The 22,482-nt window shown below is 39.1% G+C and overlaps 1 protein-coding gene across 3 annotated transcripts; it reads left to right on the top strand.

Annotated features, from left to right (window-relative positions):
- Positions 1 to 303: 303 nt before the first annotated feature.
- hnrpkl (heterogeneous nuclear ribonucleoprotein K, like) lies at positions 304 to 21,452 on the top strand. Of its 3 annotated transcripts, none has more exons than XM_017724739.2 (16): positions 304 to 448; positions 1,685 to 1,797; positions 5,601 to 5,698; positions 6,382 to 6,438; positions 7,452 to 7,495; positions 8,718 to 8,790; positions 9,003 to 9,116; positions 14,307 to 14,435; positions 14,560 to 14,870; positions 15,291 to 15,344; positions 16,018 to 16,057; positions 16,544 to 16,559; positions 16,758 to 16,790; positions 16,880 to 16,947; positions 17,059 to 17,228; positions 20,541 to 21,452. In XM_017724739.2, the coding sequence occupies exons 2-16, from the start codon at positions 1,737 to 1,739 to the stop codon at positions 20,569 to 20,571; spliced, it is 1,299 nt and encodes a 432-aa protein (XP_017580228.1). In that variant the 5' UTR covers positions 304 to 448; positions 1,685 to 1,736; the 3' UTR covers positions 20,572 to 21,452. The 3 variants fall into 3 exon arrangements, with proteins under 3 accessions (XP_017580228.1, XP_037389434.1, XP_017580229.1); XM_017724740.1 differs by lacking the exon at positions 304 to 448 and adding an exon at positions 506 to 527; XM_037533537.1 differs by lacking the exon at positions 16,758 to 16,790.
- Positions 21,453 to 22,482: the final 1,030 nt, after the last annotated feature.

Here is a 22,482-nt window from a genome sequence, read left to right as displayed (position 1 = left end):
TTGACATTATACAGCTGAAAGCTTCACTGATATTTCGAGCATTGTGAGTATGTAAAAAACATAGGAAAGGTATTCTCTTGTGTACATAATTGTTGGAAAAGTATAAGCGCTAATCGCACATTTCTGAAAACAGAAAATAAAGGAGACATAGACGCCCTACACTGTTGCTATGACAATAACGTTAGCGCCGCTAACGCTAGAGCAGATCAAAGGGGTCGGGCCTTTTGTTCTGACTGACAACCACAGATACCAATTGTTCTTATATCTGCGACACTTTTTATTTGGCAGTCCGTCTATCCAATCAAATTCCAAGAAAGACACTCCCTCCAAGGTTGTCTTCACCAATCACAGATAAAGGCAGGAGTCCATGTAAATTTGCAATGAAATCAGGGTAGAATGCGTAGGTTTCTTGGTCAAATTGTGGACTGACGAACGGGGCCATCTGCAGGTTTGTCTCAAATGACTTTCTAGTCTTATGGAGTGATACGAACGCGATTAATAATTCAGTCGAACTCAGTAATCGTGCAGTATGTGTACCTCTTAGCTGTCGTGTGATGAAGTGAAGGGATGTGTGTCTACATTAATTAGTGTCATTAACTGTTTTGTCTATAGTTGCCTGCAACAGCTTTAGTTCGCTATGTAGCTCGTTAGCCTGCTAGCTAGTCACAAAATAGTTAATCTAGCCATCAATCAGAGACCTTTGCTTTTTCCTAACGTAGCCAGTTAGCGTTAGCTGATAACGACGTACCCGTGAAGTAGTTGGCATGACTTAGCTCACCTAGTTAGGTTAGCTAACACGGCTAGCTAGCTGTGTAACCAGGTAGCCTTACTTGTCTTGAAAATGTAACTAGCTAACGTTGATTCACTAGTTAACACGCTAGCTTGGCCACAAAGTCTTTGCATTGACGTGCCAACGTGATTAATTAAACGAGCTCCCAATTTGTTTCAGCTAGCATTCCTAGCTAGCTAGTATAGCATTTGCTATGCTAACGTGAGTCAAGATAGCCGGAAAAGCAAGCCATTTTGTGAATAGCTAAAGAGCTAGCTAGCAGGTTAGCCACCAATCAAGACTTTAGACTATGGGGAATCTTGGTGTAATATTGATCAGTGTATGAATTACAAGCGTTTAAGATGCTCGCTTTGGGTCCTTGATCAAATTACCAAAGTACCAGTATTCATGAAATCTACTTGTTAGTTAACCTTTAGTACATTTTGCTAATGCCATTAGCTAACGAGCTAAATGCTACCTATGCACCATTTTGAAGCAATAGAAGTGCAGTGGGCCTGTTGTTGCTAGAGCTCTGTACCACCTCTCATGGCTGTTATAGCGTCTGGAAATATGGTGCATGAACACTGGCTACCCATCAGAGTGCTTGTGCTTAGTGTCGTCTGCTTTGAAATAAGATATTCAACCTCTGTTGCCACGGTTCTGTTATCGTTGGTCATGCCCAGTTAATTTATCTCTGGCTTGTTTGTATGACATTTTTTGTTATTTTGCAAAATGTTCAAAGTGTCCTGTGAGCTTAACATCGTCAAGAAATGTGTAACTCTTGAGGATAGTTAGAGTTAACAGTTGCACAGTTTCAGCAGTGACCTTTATATAACCAGTCGTTGACACACCCACTTAAAAAGGCTGTTAGGATCAAATGCTTGCATGAACCGTCCACTTGTCTCTGTTCCTTAGAGAGACCTACGGAGAGGAGAGCCCTTTCCAATTTTCCTGTTGGTAGAAGACAATGGAGACAGAAATTGAGCAGCAGGAGGAAGATACTACATTCAGCAACACTGACACAAACGGTAAGGTTCACAAAAGACGAAATCTGTAGTGTCTTCTTTCAAAACTTCAGCCTGTAATGTATTCCATATTTCTAATTGTGACATTGCTTTCTATTAGTCATGTACATTTTCAGAATTGTGAACAGTACACACATGGTGTGTGACATACGGTACAGAACAAACAAGTGCAGTAGACACCCATGAATACATCACCCATTCAATTTGAGAGAAAATGGCACATAAGCTAAGTATAAATAAATAAATAAAAGATTGAAAATGGAAATAAAAAGAGCCAAAAAGACTTGAATATATGAATATGCGCAAATGTGCTATGTCTGAGAAGATCTGAGGGACAGTTATGGTATAAAGTGAACTAATTTAAAAGCAGAATGTGAACAATGTTTATCAGTACTCGTACAGGCTTTTAAAGACTGCCATTTTTCTGGAGCATTTATTTTTAAACAGTTTTTTTAATCCTTTGAATATTTTAAAATTCCCTTTACTTCCATTTGCTTTCTCATACATCGAATGCAGAATCTTATGTTGTGAAGTCTTTCTTTATGTGTATATGTATTAAAAATGTAGTATTTTTATGGTATGGTAAATGGTCCATGTTATCCAGTACCAAATGTTTATACCTAAACAGTCAGTCTTATCAGCATCTGAGAGCCAGTAAGTATGCACGTTCCAAAATCCGGACTCCTCCTTGGCCTAAATTACAATTTGTGTGCATGTTTTTACTGTGAACGCTTCTTAATTGGTTTATGGTCGTGCATGGTCTTGGGGTGGCCGATGTGGCAAAAAAATTATACCATGATACTTCCAAGGCATTTTTTTTTTAAACACAAGATGCATTATAATTAGGGCTGTCAAATGATTAAAAAATGTAATTGCGATTAATCTCAGAATTTCATGTAGTTAATCAGTTAATCGCTTTTTTAAAATCTGTGTAAATGATATACAAAATAAGGATTTTTAAGTGAAATGTTACAATTAAAATAGTGAACACATTTTATGCTAAATGTACTTATGTTAACTGCTGGGACAAGAGAAAACTGAGTTTTATTCACTCACATACTAGGCAGTAATACTGAACCTACAAAACACAAAATTGAATTTGTAACAGATTAGGTAGCTGTAGTCTCAAATATACAGTGAGGAAAATGAGTATTTGAACACCCTGCGACTTTGCAAGTTCTCTCATGGAGGGGTCTGACATTTTCATCTTAGGTGCATGTCCACTGTGAGAGACATAATTAAAAAAAAAAAGAAAAAATCTGGAAATCACAATGTATGTTTTTTTTTTTTTTTGTTTGTTTGTTTTTTTTGTTTTTTTTTAAATAATTTATTTGTGTTACTGCTGCAAATAAGTATTTGAACACCTGTCAATCAGCAAAAATTCTGGCCCTCAAAGACCTGTTAGTCCACCTCTTTAAAAAGTCCACCTCCACTCCACTTATTATAAATTCGAAGCACCTGTTTGAGGTCGTTAGCTGCATAAAGACACCTGTCCACCCCACACAATCAGTAAGACTCCAACTACTAACATGGCTAAGACCAAAGAGCTGTCCAAAGACACCAGAGACAAAATTGTAGACCTCCACAAGGCTGGAAAGGGCTACAGGGCAATTGCCAAGCAGCTTGGTGAAAAAAGATCAACCGTTGGAACAATTATTAGAAAATGGAAGAAGGTAAACCTGACTGTCGATCTTCCTCGGACTGGGGCTCCATGCAAGATCTCACCTAGTGGCGTATCAATGGTCCTAAGAAAGGGAAGGAGGTTGTTCCCCAAAATCCCGCAATACATGGCCCCGGTCATCCTCTCCTTAATACAGTGCAGTCGTCCTGTCCCATGTGTAGAAAAACACCTCCAAAGCATGATTCTTCCAGCCCCCTGGCTTCACAGTAGGGATGGTGTTTATGGGATGGTACTCATTGTACCATCATTCTTCGTCCTCCAAACACAGCGAGTGGAATTAAATAGAACTTTTTGGTCTTTGGTCTCATCTGACCACAGAACTTTCTCCCATGACTCCTCTGGATCATCCAAATGGTCATGGGCAAACTTAAGACGGGCCTGGACGTGTGCTGATTTAAGCAGGGGAACCTTCCGTGCCATGCATGACTAAACTATGAGTGCCAGCTCTCTTCAGGTCATTGACCAGCTCCTCCTGTGTAGTTCTGGGCTGATTCCTAACCTCAGTTAGAGCATTGGAGATGGGTTGTGGCTGGGTCTTCCAACATGGCAGTGACTCAAAGCACACAGCCAGGATAACCAAGGAGTGGCTCCGTAAGAAGCATATCAAGGTTCTGGAGTGGCCTAGCCAGTCTCCAGACCTAAACCCTATAGAAAATCTTTGGAGGGAGCTCAAACTCTGTGTTTCTCAGCGACAGCCCAGAAACCTGGCTGATCTGGAGAAGATCTGTGTGGAGGAATGGGCCAAAATCCCTGCTGCAGTGTGTGCAAACCTGGTGAAAAACTACAGGAGACGTTTGACCTCTGTAATTGCAAATATTAACATTTTCACAGGTGTTCAAATACTTATTTGCAGAAGTAACACAGAAATAAATTATTAAAAAATCATACATTGTGATTTCTGGATTTTTTTTGATTATATCTCTCACAGTGGACATGCACGTAAGATGAAAATTTCAGACCCCTCCATGATTTCTAAGTGGGAGAACTTGCAAAGTCGCAGGGTGTTCAAATACTCATTTTCCTCACTGTAAGACATGTAGTCACATACTACTGTGTCTCAGTTCAGATATGTGTAACATAAGCTAAAATTAAATTAAACTTCAGTTGTGCTAAAGTTGTATTCAGTCACAACCTATAGGACTTCACAGTACTGCGCAAACAAAAATAAATTACACAAAGTTGGACTTCATTAAAGGCATGTAGTGTCATACCACAGTGCTACAGAATTGTAAACAGCACGTTAACGTGGCTTCTCACTCATCTACTCTTAATGAGAGATGCCGCGCACGGTCAAGTCTCAACATGAACTACAGTTGACTCGCAGGGCCAAATAGAATTTGCATTAACGGCACTATTTTTTTAAAAATCGCATTAATTGAGATCATGTTAATGCATTATTATCGTGTTAACTTTGACAACCCTAATTATAATATTTAGTTTTTCTGAGAGGTTATAAGCTGAAACGGGCAAAATAGGAACTTTAGTGCTGCATCAAAATAAAATACTAGAATAACAATTACACTTACAACTACAGTTATATTTTTCTGTGTTTTACTCTGAAGTTTGGTAATTGATTGTTCAAACTCTATATTGGAATTGAAGAGTTTAAAATGATACCCATCTCTAGTGAACAATGCCATCTTCTTCTGAGCATTTGCCATCAGGTTTGTTCTAACTCTTAGAATGTAACACATTTACAACAGAAGTAATATGTTGTTGAGAATGATAACCTTTTTTAAGCATCTTGCAGGGCAGACTACTGCACAGACAGTAATGGACAAGAATGCTTTTTGATTTTTGATTTTTTAAAAATATTTTTTTTTGCTGAGATGTAGCAGTGGAGTAACTCTCCCATCATACTTACACAAGTTACTGTCATAACATAATAAAACTAATATCCAGGGTGTGAGGAGCTGTAATGTAGACTGTACACTTCATGACCCTGCTGCTTTTATTACAAATATAATTAAGTCTGGAATTGATTTTAAACATTAAGGACATAACTTTTTTAATTTTTGCCTTAAAGCATCACTCATGGTAATTACTTAACATTTCTACATAGATCACAAGCATTTTATGAACAGGTTCACAAGCATGTTTTTGTTTCCATTGCTCACTTCTGTAGGCAAACGCCCTGCTGAGGACATGGATGAGGAACAAGCCTTCAAACGATCTCGCAACACAGATGAAATGGTGGAGCTGAGGGTGCTGCTACAGAGTAAAGTAAGGCTTTTTTTTATTAATAGTGGAGACTTATTAGTACGGAGTACCGAGCCGATTTAAAAATAAATAAATAAATACTCGAAGAAAATGATTGTAACCTTTAAAACTTTAGCTTTTCAAATATTACAAGTTGCTGTGCTACTTGACATGTTTTTATTAACCAGCATGAGTCGTGCTTGTCTTGTTGGCTGATATTTCAATTGAGCAGTGTAGATAGTTGATTTTTGGGTTGGGTTGGGGGGGGGGGTACAGTATTTGCTGTACAATACTCAGTTTGTCCAGAATTCAACAATGAGACGTTTGGCGTCTGTGGTTGCCCAAAATATCAACATTCAGTTTATTCCACCACTATAGTCAATGGCAAAAGTTGGGGAAAATTTAAATGATGGAGAATGCTGCCTTCCGCTTAGGCTCTGTGGACTGTTGCCACTGGCAGCAGCAGAATTTTCTGTTGTGGCTCCACTGAAAACATTGGAATATCCAGTTTGTTTAATGAGGTCAGTGTTTGTGTCGATCCAATATGTATCATTACTTCTTTGTAGATGTAAAAGTAGAATGAGCAAATGAAAGAATGCAGAAAATAGTTTTTGTTAACAAGACATGAACATGTTCTACGGATCTTTCTTCAGCTTAATGGTGTCTTTATGAAACTAACAAAAAAACTTTAACTCATCTCTTTTCAGAATGCAGGTGCTGTGATTGGAAAAGGTGGCAAGAATATTAAGGCCCTTCGGACAGATGTGAGTATTTAAAATTTGGAGAGGATGGTTAATGCAATTATATGAAAGCATTGTTCTCTAAGACTGGGACTTGCTTTCAGATCACCAGCAATCAAGCTTACAAATGTTTTGTTGGCCAGCATGTTTTTTGTGGGTTTTGGTTTTTTGTTGTTGCTGGGGTTTTTTTTTTTTTGTTTTGTTTTTTTTTTGTGAGAGTTAAATTCTGCCATTCAGCTGCCACATCAATTTATTGAAATCAAAAATTTTAAAAGAATCTTACCTATATAAATGCATCTGTAAGGGCACAAATCACAAGTATTGCATGCCACTTGACCCCAAAGGGGAAATCTTACACTTGTTAGGCAGTGCAGTGATGTATTGTAGCTATAGGTTAGCTCATTTGACAGACTCTCAAGCTCTCTGAAAGGGACCTGATTGTGGGTGGGGATCTTGACATTTACACAACTAAACGTGGGAAAGTGTTCTCATTCACAAGTTCTCTTGAAGATTCTCTCTTGCTCTGCTTTGACAGGGGTGTCCTGGCAGCCAATCCATTTTGTACTAAAACCCTAAAACAGATGTCCTGACTCTTGAGCTGACCCATAGTCTTATTTTAACTACTGTGGTTCTGTATCATAACTGTCCAGCCCTATTTCTTGTGCACTCGTTGCCAAGTCTCTTGAGATTATTTTGGACAATAGAGTGATGAGTTTAGCGTTGTATTCAATTAAAATGTATTCCTTCTCCCCCTCTTCCCTCTCCTTTACTTTTGTTGTTTTTTTTTTTTTTTTTTTTTGTTTTTTTTTTCTTTTTCTTTTTCATTTTTGGCCACCTTCCTCCGTTGCCCATGTACTGGATCGACATGCCCCTCCTGCGTTGCCCACCTTGACGTTGGCCCAACCTCCGCCCCTGAACGCCCGCCCACCTGACACCCCGGTTGGCCCCATAAACGTGCCCCTCCCTAAACGGGCACCTTACTTGACAACATGTGATTGAATGCCCTTGCCCAATGCCAACCTCCACGACCAATGCAGTACAATGCCAGTGTATCAGTCCCAGACAGCAGTGGCCCAGAGCGGTATGTCCCACCAGTTATTGCCTCACTGCCTGATTAGAACAGAGAACACATGTCTTTGATAACCTGCCTTCTGTTTCATTTTTAACGTTTTATATACACAGTATCCCCCTTTTAAGAAAAATGTATTGTTCCATTTGATTTTTATGTCTTCTCCCCTTCCCCCAACACCCCATTCAGTCTTTATTTGGGACCTTTTTTTTGTCAAAGTGTATTTATGAAGTTGGTTCTACCGCACAAGAGGGAGAGTTTTTCTGTCTCAGTTGTTCAGTTTGAATGGAAGGAGCACTGCTTTAAGTGAAAAGCTAAATATATCTTCATTGTTGTTGCTACTGTTTTTGCTGTCATTCCTTGCTCTGGTATTGACTGTGAATTGTTAAAAAGCCTAGTCTTATTTCTTTCTGTCCTTGTTGGCCCACCTTGCCCCCCTTTCTCCCCTTCCGCCCCCTGGGCCCACCACTTCACTGTTCTCGACATTGCTGTCCATGATTCTGGCGCTACTGCGCACCCCTCTCTGTCATCATCACTGTTGTCTTTGATTTGTCTCCAGTACTGCATCTCTCCCTGGTTTGGTTTTCCTCTCAGGCCACCCAACAGGCCCTTTCCCTGTCGCCTTGCTCCAGCTCTAAATCACACCTAGTGGTCTCCACTCACACCCCCTCCACCCTTTTTTGCTTTTGCTTTTGCATTTAAACTTTTTTTTTTTTTTTTTTTTTTTTTTTGGCTGATAATTTTTTATGTATTTAATTTTCTCTCTCTATTACCGTCTCTCCTTGTCTGCCACCACCAAGAAAGGTGTGCCAATAGTGTTGTAGTTGTAATGACAAGGGGATTTGTTTTTCTCCCTCCTCTCAGAATTTGCTAGTGGTTGGGTAATATAAAGTAAAGTGATAGTTTCTCATGGCCTGCAGAATGTTTATTACCCAGTGATTCTGAGTCCTTCTGCTTTTACCCATATCCTCAGGCCTGATATCTTGTTTGAACGTGCAAGGGGCAAATGCATGTCAGCGTTTAAGTCCAGTGTTGGAAGACCTAAACATGTGTTCAACAGTCTTCTTTTTATTCACTTTTAATGCTTTTTTTTGTAAGACTTTTATTTATTTTATTTTATTTTTCTTCAATTTTGTTATGCTGCACTGCAATTAAATGGACCTAAAGGTGTGTGTCTGTTTTGCTCTTGTCTTCCATCATGCTTTTATTTGGCCTTCTGGTTGTGCTGCTGCAGCATCCTGAGTGTGAGTGCAGATATTGAGACCATTGGAGAGATTCTTTTAAAGATCATCCCCACTCTTGAGGAGGTAAAGATTTGTCAGTAAAATTTCAGCACCTCAGTGCATAACTACAAACCCAATACTGTATTACATGGCAGTTTTCCGTGTTACTTATTTTTGGTAAAGTTGACATGAGTGCTTTCCATGCCAGGCTGTGTATACACATGTTAGTGTTGCTATATAGTCAGGTTAGGTTTTTGGTAACTCAGAATTGTTCTCTCTCTGCATATGTTTTGCAGTACCAGCACTACAATGGTATTGACTTTGATTGTGAGCTGCGCCTGCTGATTCATCAGAGTTTGGCTGGAGGCATCATTGGTGTCAAAGGTGCCAAGATTAAGGAACTAAGAGAGGCAAGTTGTATTATTCTATATTAAGTTACTTCTCCCTGTGGATTGAAAAGAAGTCTCATTTTTATTTTTTTATCCTCCTCATCCAGATGTCTATATTTTATGTATAATGAAGAGTGAATTAAAGCACTGCCCTTATAAAACTGGCTTTCTGCTGCAGATATTCCATTTATATTACAGAAGTTTTACATGCATGTATAATCTCAATTGTCATGCTTATTTGCTGGAGCTTAAATGTAATTGAAATTCCGAAAACTACCCTATTTTGATTTTCAGTCACAACCTCACCCAAATATTTTTTCTTTTTTTTTTTTTTTTTATTCTGTTGGTGCAAGCAGTGGCTAAAACTAGCCCTTTCCAAAAACAAAACAAATAAAAACATCTTTGGATTAATGTGTGTGATTAACCTCAACATCAGCTAAACACTGTCTGCTTAAATTTTCATTTGCTGGTAGTTGATAAACTTTTTACAGGAATATTTTTGTACATGGATATTGTCACGTATTTAGAACCCCAGTGTAATTTTGACTGGCCTGATAAAGTGGGTCTTCGCTGAACCATTCAAATCGTTTAAAATGGTTATTAAAATTGCCCTCTTTGAGTGAGGATGGGAGGGGAGAGAAGGGGCACTTCGAACCTCCTCTGAGCTGGGACGTTAAAGGAAAGGCGGCAGGGTGGGTGAAGAAGGTCTCCAGTTCTCCTGGGAGCTGGGACTGGAAGCTTCAGGGGTAGTGAGAGGCGGGGCTGCTGCCCCCCATGCACATCGAAGGTTGCCGCTCCACCAGCAGTGTCACTCGCATGACTCACGTCTGTTGGGGGAGCTCAGGCTTCGCGCTCTGCCCCCTCTAATTTAATTAGAATTATATTTATTTTTATGTATGCCCGTATGCCAGCATCAGGATCCAGAAATGCTGCTGCTTTCTCTGAGCCCAAGTTAATTTAAGATGGACTGGGGTGAAGTGGAAAAGTGTCCTGAAAATTTAGACACTGTTGACATTGTTGACATTGACACTGTTGAATTTAGACACAATCTTGGACACTGTGTTCTTGTGTTCTCCGGGCCAAAAAGGAGCAGTTCAAAAGCTAGCATCTGTGATGGGTGTATGGGGTACATTACATGGTATGGGTGACTTGTACATCTGTGAAGTCACCATTAATGCTGAATGATGTATACAGGATTTGGGACAACATATGCTGCCATTGAGTCAACATATTTGTTTTCAGGGAATGCCTTGCTTAATTTATCAAGACAAATTAGTTGGCAACCTATTTAGTAGTCAATTAGTTACATTTACAGCATTTAGCAGACGCTCTTATCCAGAGCGACTTACAAGAAGTGCTTGTCAATGTAGAGAAAGTATCTTTGCTAGAAAAAGAAACAGAGTTGAACACAGAACTCTTTCAATGCAATACAATAACAATAAGATACAATACAGAGTGCAGTACAATAAAATAAGTGCAGCTTGGGGTTCAATGCTCATTTAAGTGCTGTGTAAAGAGATGAGTCTTCAGTCTGCGTTTGAATACAGCAAGAGACTCTGCTGTTAAGATAGCCAGTGGGAGTTCATTCCACCACCTGGGAGCCAGTACAGTGAACATTCTCAACGCTTGTTTTCCGTGCACCTTGAAGGATGGCGGGTCAAGCCGAGCTGTACTCGAAGCTCGAAGGGCTCGTGGTACAGTTCGAGATTTCACCATTGCCATCAAGTAGGTAGGGGCTGGTCCATTTTTGGCTTTGTAGGCAAGCATTAGGGTTTTAAATCTGATGCGCGCAGCTACAGGAAGCCAGTGAAGGGAGCGTAGCAATGGGGTGACGTGGCTGAACTTGGGCAGATTGAAGACGAGTCGTGCTGCCGCATTCTGGATGAGTTGCAGAGGCTTGATGGTCTGCATGGGAAGATCAGCCAAGAGTGAGTTGCAGTAGTCAAGCCTTGAGATGTCCAGACTAAGATGAGGACCTGTAGTTGCAGGGATGAATATCAGCTCAGTCTTGCTGGGATTGAGCTTCAGGTGGCGGGCTGCCATCCATGTAGAGATGTCAGACAGGCATGCCGAGATGCGACTGGAAACCTGTGTGTCAGAGGGAGAGAAAGAAAACATTAGTTGAGTGTCATCAGCATAACAGTGGTAAGAGAAGCCATGAGAAGATATTACATCACCAAGAGAGCTAGTGTAAAGAGAAGAGGACCCAGGACCGAGCCTTGGGGGACGCCAGTGGAGAGCCTGCATGGAGAGGATGTGAACCCTCTCCATGTTACCTGATAAGAGCGATCCTCCAGATAGGAATTGAACCACTTCCACGCATAACCAGTGATTCCGAGGTTGGCGAGGATGTCCAGAAGGATCGTATGGTTGACTCTGTCAAAAGCTGATGAGAGATCAAGAAGGATCAGGACAGAAGACAATTTGACCGATCTTGCAGATTGGAGGTTCTCAGTCACTGCGATGAGGGCAGTTTCTGTAGTGTGCTGGTTTGAAGCCAGACTGGTTGGGGTCTTGGAGCTGGTTCTGTGTGAGAAAGAAAGAAAGTTGATTATAGACTGCACGTTCGAGAACTTTTGAAAGGAAAGAAAGAAGTGATACCAGTCTGTAGTTGTTGACATCAGAGCTGTCAAGCATGGGTTTCTTCAAGATGGGAAGTACTCTTGCCATCTTGGAAGTTGCTGGAACTTCACTCAACGCCAAAGACTCGTTGATGAGAAACGTGATGAAGGGCAATAGGTCCTCAGAGATTGACTGAAACAAAGCAAATGGGATTGGACCCAGTGGGCATGTGGTTGGGTTACTGGTTGGGTGACTAGTTGATGTCATTACACATTTTTCTCACGCTCATAAGAAACGTTTTGACTTTACTGTTCACTTAACAGCGCGATGACAACCTCAATAAATAAAGTCCTCAATTGTGGGAGCTAAACTCAGGGGGAAAAAAAGCATTTGTAAAGCCTAGCTTAACTGGCACGGGAGCACATCCTCCATGCAGGAGCATCTGAAAAGGAAACTTGTCGGCTCACTGGATGAAGAGGTATATCTACGCCATGTCCCAAAATTCACACTAGCACATTAGTGTGTAAAAAAAGCGTATATACCATTAGAAGTGTACTTAATTAGTGTGTGGTTTGGGACGTGGCAATAATGGTAATGTCAAAATCCATCCTACTTTGATGTTATAAACTGAGCTGTAACGTTTTATGTTTCAAAATGCATTTTTCTCTTGAATTGTTAAGAGTTGGAACAGAGGAACAAGTAACTATTATTCACAGCAACCCTGTTCACCTTCTAGGTAACATTTACAGTTTTAAACAGTGCATTGTTGTCTTGACGTCGAGACCACCAGTGCGTTCAGTTTCGGCGAACGCGGAAGAGCAAACAGTTTGTTTTCCACAAACGTTTAGCACCACTCCCAGTTTAAGGAGGTAATTCTCCGTGAACACACAGGGCAGCTGCACAAAGGGTTACTGTTGAAATGAAGCGTTTACACAAAATTGTTCAAATTTATCTGTTCATGTTTGCCACAAACACACTTCTCTGCAGTGGGGAGTATCTGCTCTCAGAGGAGAGATGCTGACTTTCTTCTGCTTTACTAAAGATCTGTGATTTGTAGAATTTTAGTTGCAGCCAAGTGTAGACAAGCAGCAGAATGCACATATCACAGACTGCATGGTTTATATTTAACATTTAAATTTAGGTTTCTTTTTTAAATTGATTTAAAGAAAAAAATGTTTTGTTTATATTTTATTGCTGATATGTGGCACATTTGGGTGGCTTGGTTATAAATTTTGACAGGAAAAAAAAATGTATTTAAGTTTTATTTTTTTTTATATTTAGTGTTGGCAGGAAAATAAAGTGAATTCTTGAAATTTTTCATTTGTCTTCATTTGTCAGTTAGTTAGCAAATGTATAAAACAACCTCAAGCTTAATTTAAAAGCTCAAAACTACATAAAAGTTCATTGTTAATGTAGTGATTCATAATCTGAATAATCAGTTATTCAGTTATTTCAGTTATTCATCCAGTAAACAAACTTTGTTTGAAACCTTTTTTTTTTTTTTTTTTTTTTTTTTTTTTTAAAACAACTACATGCTCTAGTTGGAGTTATATTCCAATTGGTGTTACATCAACTTGCTCCTGCCCCTCAGAGGGTGTCTTTGCCTGGCATTGCATGAAATTGGAACATTTTATGACTAACAACCAGTCATGTGAAACATGACGAAGTGTTACCAAAGAAGGAAAACTACTTCTACTTATGTAGAAAGTAAAGCATTTATAATTATATAAAAGCAACACTGTTGCCGCTGGCCACTAGGGTTCCATCCACCTAAGCTTAAAGTTTGCTGGGCAGAAAAGAAATACTGCATTGTGTGACAAACCGAAAATGCTGGGAAGATTATCTGCTATTTAAGTGGTTACTGCTCAGAAATCCAAACAAAGCACCCAGTCATCAACAATACACAAATTACGCAGTTCTAAATGTATATAATTTAGACAGCTTGTGGTAGTCTAATTTTTTTTTTTTATTTTATTAACCTCTAATTTTACTTTATCAGCTAGCAAGTTGGTGGGCACACCAAAACTCCAGCTGAAGGCCCCTGAAAGGCCCTTTTCTATTCTTTTTTTTTTTTTTCTGTATTATTTCAATATTATTTTAAAGGGGAGTTTTCAGCCACTCTTCTTTGCAGAACCAATCTATTTTTGCAATATTCCAGGGCCATCTAGCATGCTTAAGCAAGATCTGCTCACAATAAATGAAGGTCTCACAAGTTAACAAAGTTTAAAAAAAAAACTGGAAGCATGTCCGAAGTGCTACAATTACTGTTTTGTTTTTTTTCATCAAATATAAAGTAATGGTGCATTAACGTTGGCAGAAAAAAGCTTGTGCATACAACTGTATACTCCAGTCAAGATTAGATCACATATGATTGGCTCTTTGAAATAATTTTTTTAAAATCCTAAAATCCCTTCACACTGCTGCAGTGCTGTAACACTGTTTTCTCATGCGTCAACAAAAATGTATGTATGTATTGTTTGTTCATTCTTTCCTGAGTTATCCATGGATCAGGATCATGAAACTGAAAACAGAGGTTGTGGCCTAAAATATCAATTAATGGGCTGTATTGGCCCAAAAAAACCCACAAGAGGTAATATTTATTTATTTATTTATTTATTTATTTATTTATTTATTTATTTTATGTTTCAGAATACACAGACCACCATAAAACTCTTTCAAGAATGCTGCCCACATTCAACTGATCGCGTGGTTTTAGTGGGTGGTAAACCAAAACGAGTGGTCGAGTGCATTAAGGTCATCCTCGAACTGACGTCAGAGGTGATTAATGTTTAAAACCAGAATGTATAATTAAGTGGTTGCAATTGCTGGTCACAAATGATGAAATGGTGTTTTGATTTAAGACATGTAAATCTAAACTTTCTCTTCCCCTCCTGCTGACCAGGCTCCTATTAAAGGACGTGCCCAGCCATATGACCCAAACTTCTATGATGAAACATATGACTACGGTGGTTTCACCATGATGTTTGAGGAGCGGGGACGGCGGCCTATGGGAGGGTTCCCCATGCGTGGGCGTGGGGGTTTTGATCGCATGCCCCCTGGACGTGGTGGCCGTCCAATGCCCCCCACCAGACGAGACTATGATGATATGAGTCCCCGTCGAGGGCCGCCGCCACCACCACCAGGTAGAGGTGGTCGAGGTGGGAGTCGTGCCCGAAATCTTCCTCTGCCGCCTCCTCCACCACCCAGGGGAGGGTAAGAGAACAAAATCATGAAATAACAAAATCTTATCTTACAAGGTTTCCCCTCAAACGTGTGTTAGTGGATGGTGATTGGCTATAGAATTTGTACTACTGCAATAGCTAAATACGTAAGCTGTGCGTTGAGAGTTTTGGAAAGTAAGCCGTGCTCAAGTGTCTACATAAATCATATTTGATTTAATGAGAGTACTTTTATTAGCCTATATTTTTGGATTCTACCTCCATTCAGACTTTATTTGCTTTGTTCTTGCCTTGTCTTGTTTGTTCCAGGTCTTTTAGCACTGTGGCCTTGTATACTGAGGCAGATCAGATCATATTATGGCCTTCCTGGGCCCACTTTTTGTTTTGTTTAATGAATTGTGTGTGCATTCTCACCCTGCTTTGACCAGCTCGCTTGGTTTTATCATTTTTATAGAGGAGACAGGTTTTCCCACCAGAGCTATCATGGCAGTCTAGACGACAGACCAAAGTAAGTAAATTTAAGGACTGGCAAAACTCTAGCCTTTTTAATGCTTGGAACTGATAACAAATGTTATTTCTGCTAAACTAATACATTGCTAGTTATCTGATTTTAATGACAAATAAGTTCACAAATAAGGTTTCCTTTACTGTATTGATCTGTAGGTCTCTATTCATAAACATAACATTCATAAACTAACAAACTACATTATTATAAAATAAGTGTTTGTATGAATTCAGAAAAAAGAAACACAACCGCATATGTGTACCATATAAGTTCCATCATTTATGTAGACGTATGTACTCCCAAATTTTTATGTTGCTGCACTGACATTGACAAACACCGACATTTGTAATGCCCAAAATGGACATATTTAAGTAAAGTACAGATTCATGAAAAAAAACTACTTAAGTACAGAAACTAATTACATTTACTTAGTTACTGTCAACCACTGCAAGTTAACCTTGCTGTCATGTGCATTACTTTACTGTTGTTTATTCATATAATAAAAAATGTGATTTTTCAGTCTATAAACTTTTTTTTCTTTAATTTTGAGAGTATTTGGTGGATTATAAAAAATGCTTTTTGCCTAAATGCTAAGGATGCTGTCTTTATCAACCTCAGCTGTGTAAGTATGCACAGCTGAGCTACAGAATTCTAAATATTTCTCTCTTGTTCTAAGTGACAGAAGGGGAAGACCTGGAGACCGCTATGAAAGCATGGTGAGTTGCTATTGTAGTTCTACGATAATGCCTTTGTTGCTCTTGTGCCTTAAGATAAGGAGTTCACAGCTAGTTCTGGGGTAAAAGGGACCCCTTTGGAAAAGCGCAGGGGAAACCCAAGTGGAACTGCTTGTTCTGTCTCGGTGAAATGACAGTGTAATGGATGCGTATATGGAGCTTTTATCCCTGGTGCACTAGTTTGGGCTGCTGTTGCTAGGCAACAGATTTTTGAATCACTTGTTGCCTTGGTTACCAAGGAGCAGCTAGATACGTAGGTGAAAGCCATCATGCTCGCCAATGAACTTGGGGCAAAGCAGTTGCAAGTGCATAGCTCTGTAGAATACAGAATGCTTGCTGCTAATGGCTGCCATTTGGAGGTTTAGCAGACAAAGTTAGATTTTTAATTGCATTGTATGTAACTTACATGTGTGTTTTATAGGCATAGATTGGAGTAACTTTTTTTTTCCCCCCTCTTTAATTGAACAGAGTGGAGGTGGATATGGTGAGTGTAAAGATTTATTACCATCTACTTATTCTCTCTCTTTTTTTTAAAAATGTGTATTACACACGTCGAAACATATTGCACCACCCCTCTCAGTAGCTCTAGTACTTCCTGGCTTTCTTTAACTGCCACCTTTCTCTCATACCTCTATCTTGACCACATTTTTCCTCATTTTCTTTCCCTTTTCTTTGTCTGAAGACAATAACTCTTCTTGGGAGCCCTTCCAGTCTGGTGAGTGTAGACTATACCTTTTTGTGCAGATGGGATCTATGGGTTTGAACTGATGTCAGTATATAATTTTTGTCCATGTATTTTACCAGGCGGTCGAGGGTCTTACAGTGATATCGGGGGTCCTGTCATCACGACACAAGTGACCATACCTAAAGATGTAAATGCACAGTGCACTTGCAGTCCTGCCTTTTATACATGCATACATACGTACATTCATATATAAATACATTCTCAAGTGAACATAGTAAACTTTCTTTGCTGTTTTTAGTTGGCTGGTTCCATCATTGGAAAAGGTGGGCAACGGATCAAGCAAATCCGTCATGAGTCGGGAGCCTCCATCAAAATTGATGAGCCTCTTGAGGGTTCGGAGGACCGCATCATCACTATTACAGGAACACAGGACCAGATTCAGAATGCCCAGTATCTACTGCAGAACAGGCAAGTTCAGAAACCTAACAGCCAAGCTTATCTTCTCTTGCAAGAATTTACTTTTTGATTCTTATTTTTTGTTGTCTTGGGGCAAACAAGTAGCAATATCTTTTATTAGGCAGTGCATGCTTGCTTAATCTTCTGAGACTTATCTTTCTATCTGTCTGTCTTTCTATCCTTCCTTCCTTCCTTCCTTCCTTCCTTCCTTCCTTCCTAACTTAAATCAGTTGATCAGTTCTATTTGAAGTATATGTGGTATTTTAAATGTATAGTGAGTAGAACCTCAATTTAAAATGACAGCTTGAATTTTGACAACTGGATTCTTGGAATTTTTTTAAGTTGACTGTGCAGTGACCATGCAGTTGATTTCTCATGTCAAGAAGCTATATGGTCAACTGCATGGCCTGTAATGATTTATGCTAATTTGAGCACAGCATGAAGAGGTTTACTTACTGTACCTTTTTAAAACCTGTTAGTAACACTTTAGGTACCTTTTTGACTGCAACATCTGGTATGCTTTTTTTCTCCAGCTTTACTAACAGTTTTCTACATCAGGGTGAAAAGTTGTTCTCAGCGACTTGCATAAGGGGTTTTGTCAGTTCCATTTGTAGTAGAAATCCCAACTGAAAAGTGAGGGGCAAATGACTTCGAGCCTAGGAGAGTGGGAGAAAGCTGGCTTGCTTCTGTGTGGAAGACTTGTGATTTTGTTGTTGTTAGTTAGATGAGGTGACAACAAATCACAGTCTGCCCTACAGCACAGGCCCAGCCTCATCTGCCCACCCCAACCCCCCCCCCCACCCCCCCACCCCCACAAAAAACTCTTACAGTCTTTCTCATTTCACTTACCCTACCATGACCTGTTTACTTCACTCTGATGTTCTTTTAACATTTTGCTGCTGAAAGCACAACATGACTGTATTGTGTTCCTAAATTTCTGCTAACCTGCAGCATTACCCTGAATTTACCCTCCAACCTTTATGGCACCATGTTGCACTTAATCCAAACAAAGTCTTGCTGCAGCTTGCGCCTAACAATTTTCATTGACCTTATTTGCATTTGACATGTTACTTGTACTCCAGCATAACAAAATTTAGCTCATTCATGCTTGTATAAATATTTTTCTTTCTAGTTAGAATAAGCTTGATTTAAATAATTCTGGTAACCTGTGATCTAAATTTCAGTTGGTGTTTTTAGCCCTGTCGTCTGCTGAAAAGTAGCATAATACAAACCTTACAAACCAGTTTCAAAAGATCTCTACTTCATTTAAATGCAGGAATGTATTGGGGGGAAAAAAGAATTTGACAGCTTTTTCCCATTTTTACATCTTAGACTTCAATAACATTTAAGAGTACTGTCAGATGTTTCATCTAGAGAGTAAAGATACAGACAACAAGAGCTGCAGCAGTAGTCAAGAGTAGGGCTATTGAGACCCTGTTCATAACTTTTTTTTTTTTTTTTTTTTTTTTTTTTTTTTGTATTAGCGTTCTATTTTGACGTGATAATGTCAGTTTTAATTGCCTGTTGCTGTCCATATGCTTTTCGTGCTGCTCTCCATAGCGTTTATATTTATACAATTATTTATGTCTGTATAAACAAAACATGCTGGTTAGCAAGCTGTTCATCAAGGGCAGAAACTACCTTATTAAAACTGCTCTGGGCTTTAAGATTAATACACCTGAGTTTAGCACATGCTGGTGTATAAAGCATTTTTTTTTAATGGCTTAAAGGAATAGTGAAACATGATTTTTCACTTACCCCAGGTTTAGTCGATTAGCCAAGACATGTTTGGTACTTGGCATCTGTTTCTCAAGTTCACAATGGAAGAGGCTAGGCTAACTTTGCTAACATGCTGGAATTAATAATCCTTTATAACCTGAATTTGGTGTAAGGCAGCAAATGTATTATTCTAAAATCTACAGCTTTCTATTAATAAGAAGTGAATTTAAAGTTTTAAAGAATGAAAGGTTTTAAGGAATTAAAGCTTTGTTTAATTTTTATCTACCTTTGTTGTCTTCTATCAATATCTAGCTACCGTCAAGCCATATGCAGCTAAATGCTTGACAACACTGTTTTATGCTGTTTAACTGTAGAAATAAACATCCTTTTACCTTCAGTTTCGGTAAGCATGGTATCAGAGGCTCTTCCCACAGTACCATTGTTGGGTCTGGCATCCAGCTGGCTCATTTGATCATGTGTGTAGTTTGAACATTGACAATCCCATTTTCAGCCTTCAATCACAATCAGACATTGTTTTGACCTTAAAAGTTCAATAGCTGAGCTTCTCTGACAAGTCTTACGCACAGTGTGTGTGTTTAGGAATTCATGTGAGTTCCGCCCTTTGGTTGTCTTGCACAAAATGATACCACATATTTCTTTAAGTAAAAGTGGTTCCAGTTATTTACCATGGCTGCCTCATCATTCACCTTTGCAGACGTTTGTTTTTTATAGAATAAAAAAGTCAGTCTCAATAGCATTTTCTGCTACTTGCAATAACAATAATGGCTTATTAGTAATGTTTTCAGATTACCTGTAGTTTTGTTAATAAATAAGAATAACAGATTGATTTATTTTTTTTCTTTTAAAGTCGAACACATCTTGAGCTTTCCTATAGAATATTAATTTTCAGTTCTAAAAATATTCAATAGAATATTCGAAGATGTATTTGGTTGTTGCAGTCCACCAGATATCCTGTATTAACTAGAGCCCGACCACATGAGGTCCTGCGGTTTTATTAGGGGTTATATTTGTCTTTAACAAGTAGAGTTTGCTATGGTTTGGAGCCTCATTTCATACAGGAAAAATGATTACTGATTAATGATTACTGATTTGTAACTGCAAATGTTAATGAATCAAAGCATTTCATTTTGCCAGGCAAAGTATTCTACTTTGTAATGTTTCTGAGTGAGAGTGAGTTTATTTAATAGTAATGGAGCTGAAGAGTCTATATTTCTATATATCGTTATATCTTTAGATCTATAAAGAAGAAAAAAGATTTATGAATTGATTCTGAATTTGAGGAAATGACATTTACTTTAGTAAAACAATGTTTACAACTTTCGGAGTGTAAAATTGATATAAATACAAAATGAAATTGACCATTCTCAAACACTTAGCAATAGCTAGCATTAACTCTAGTTTTACAAAGACCACATTAAATTGATGCAACCAACAGTCTGTCAAACAAGCATCAGGTTCTTATTTGTTGTTGCTGTAAGATCGGACATGTTTTGATCATTCATGGTGGGTCACTCAAAGTTTCCTCGCAGTAACTCAAAACGACAAAATCGCTGCTTGTCTCAATTCTGTGTGGTTCTCTTTCAGTGTGAAGCAGTACTCTGGTCGATTCTTCTAGAGGACGGCAAGCGAAGCCAAACTGCCATAGCCATTTTACTTCAGCTTCTTTTCAGAGTCTACATTCCTCTGCTTCTTGGGTAGATGTGCTCCCTGCTACTCTTCTAACATCAAAAAAGAAATTTGGCGGAGGTGTCTCAAGCAGCAAAAAGAGTGGATCCTTTTCTCAATTACCCCCACCACCAGCACGCCCTGCTTTTCTTGTGCGCAATTTCTCATTTCTATTGGATTCTTGTACTGTTCTGTGCAGGGCTCATCTATATGTCTACTGTTAGCCTTACCAGAACTGCATGCCTGTTCAGTGCAACATGCAGAATGTGATCTGTTTCTGGAGAATGAATATTATTATTTGGTGTTTTTATTATTTTTTTTTTTGGAAGCCCTCCCCTCTTTGTCTTAAAAAAAAAAAAAAAGGACAAACTGTAAATATTCACTTTTCATTTGGTGTGAGAGTAGAGTTTTAATATCAGTACAATCTTATTTAAACAATGAACAACTGCAATGGGTTAGAATAAGGGGAAAGTTGGAGGTGGAACATGGATTAATCCCTGATGAAATTAAGATTTGTTTTTCCCATGTTGCCATGTCTTCTAATCCACCCATGGAGATGGACTGAGTACTTTTAATTGGCTATCGGGATCCATTCAATCTTGCTGATGCTTGTTTTGTATGTCTGTTTGTAAGCATTTTTAACATTTTAGATGTTTAGATGAGATCTTTCTAGACACCAGTCAGCTGGAGGAGAAACAAAAGGTTTATCTGTAGAGATTTGTGGCAGGTCTCCCTGTATTCTCATCTATCTTTCTCCTTCTCACCCCCTCTGGTGTCTATGTAGAATGTGCTGCAAGTCTGAATAAAGTCTGTGCCACCTTTTATTAATAATATGTTGCTGGCTTTTTTTGATAGTTTTTAATGTATGCTTGTTTTATATTTGGTTTGAATTTCCATTTTAATAGGCAGTACTGGTGGGGAGGTGCTCTTGTGTTGAATCAAGATGGCTCTTAACACGTGAAAATGAATCTGTTTTAGTACATTTGTAGAGGGGAAGAATACAGCTTGTTTCATGACATACTAGCACATACCTTAATGCAAGTTAGGATTTCTCCATGTAGATTTCTGTGTATGAGTAGCTGTTATCACACACACAACTTCAGTTTTAATGTTCTGCAAATACACACAAATATTATATACACTGCTCAAAAAAAAATTAAGGGAAAACTCATAACACATCCTAGATCTGAATGAATGAAATATTCTCATTGAATACTTTGTTCTGTACAAAGTTGAATGTGCTGACAACAAAACCACACAAATCAATGGAAATCAAGTTTATTAACCAATGGAGGCCTGGTTTTGGAGTCGCACACAAAATTAAAGAGGAAAAACACTACAGGCTGATCCAACTTTGATGTAATGTCCTTAAAACAAGTCAAAATGAGGCTCAGTATTGTGTGTGGCCTCCACGTGCCTGTATGACCTCCCTACAATGCCTGGGCATGCTCCTGATGAGGTGGCGGATGGTCTCCTGAGTTATCTCCTCCCAGACCTGGACTAAAGCATCCGCCAACTCCTGGACAGTCTGTGGTGCAATGTGGCGTTGGTGGATGGAGTGAGACACGTCGTCCTAGATGTGCTCAATTGGATTCAGGTCTGGGGAACGGGCGGGCCAGTCCATAGCTTCAATGCCTTCATCTTGCAGGAACTGCTGACACACTCCAGCCACATGAGGTCTAGCATTGTCCTGCATTAGGAGCAACCCAGGGCCAACCGCACCAGCATATGGTCTCACAAGGGGTCTGAGGATCTCATCTTGGTACCTAATGGCAGTCAGGATACCTCTGGTGAGCACGAAATGCCACCCCACACCATTACTGACCCACTGCCAAACCGGTCATGCTGAAGGATGTTGCAG

The sequence above is a fragment of the Pygocentrus nattereri genome, chromosome 23 (genome assembly GCF_015220715.1).
Source record: "Pygocentrus nattereri isolate fPygNat1 chromosome 23, fPygNat1.pri, whole genome shotgun sequence".
Taxonomy (NCBI): domain Eukaryota; kingdom Metazoa; phylum Chordata; class Actinopteri; order Characiformes; family Serrasalmidae; genus Pygocentrus; species Pygocentrus nattereri.
The sequence above is the reverse complement of the archived record's forward strand: the minus strand, read 5'-3'. Positions and strand labels throughout refer to the sequence as shown.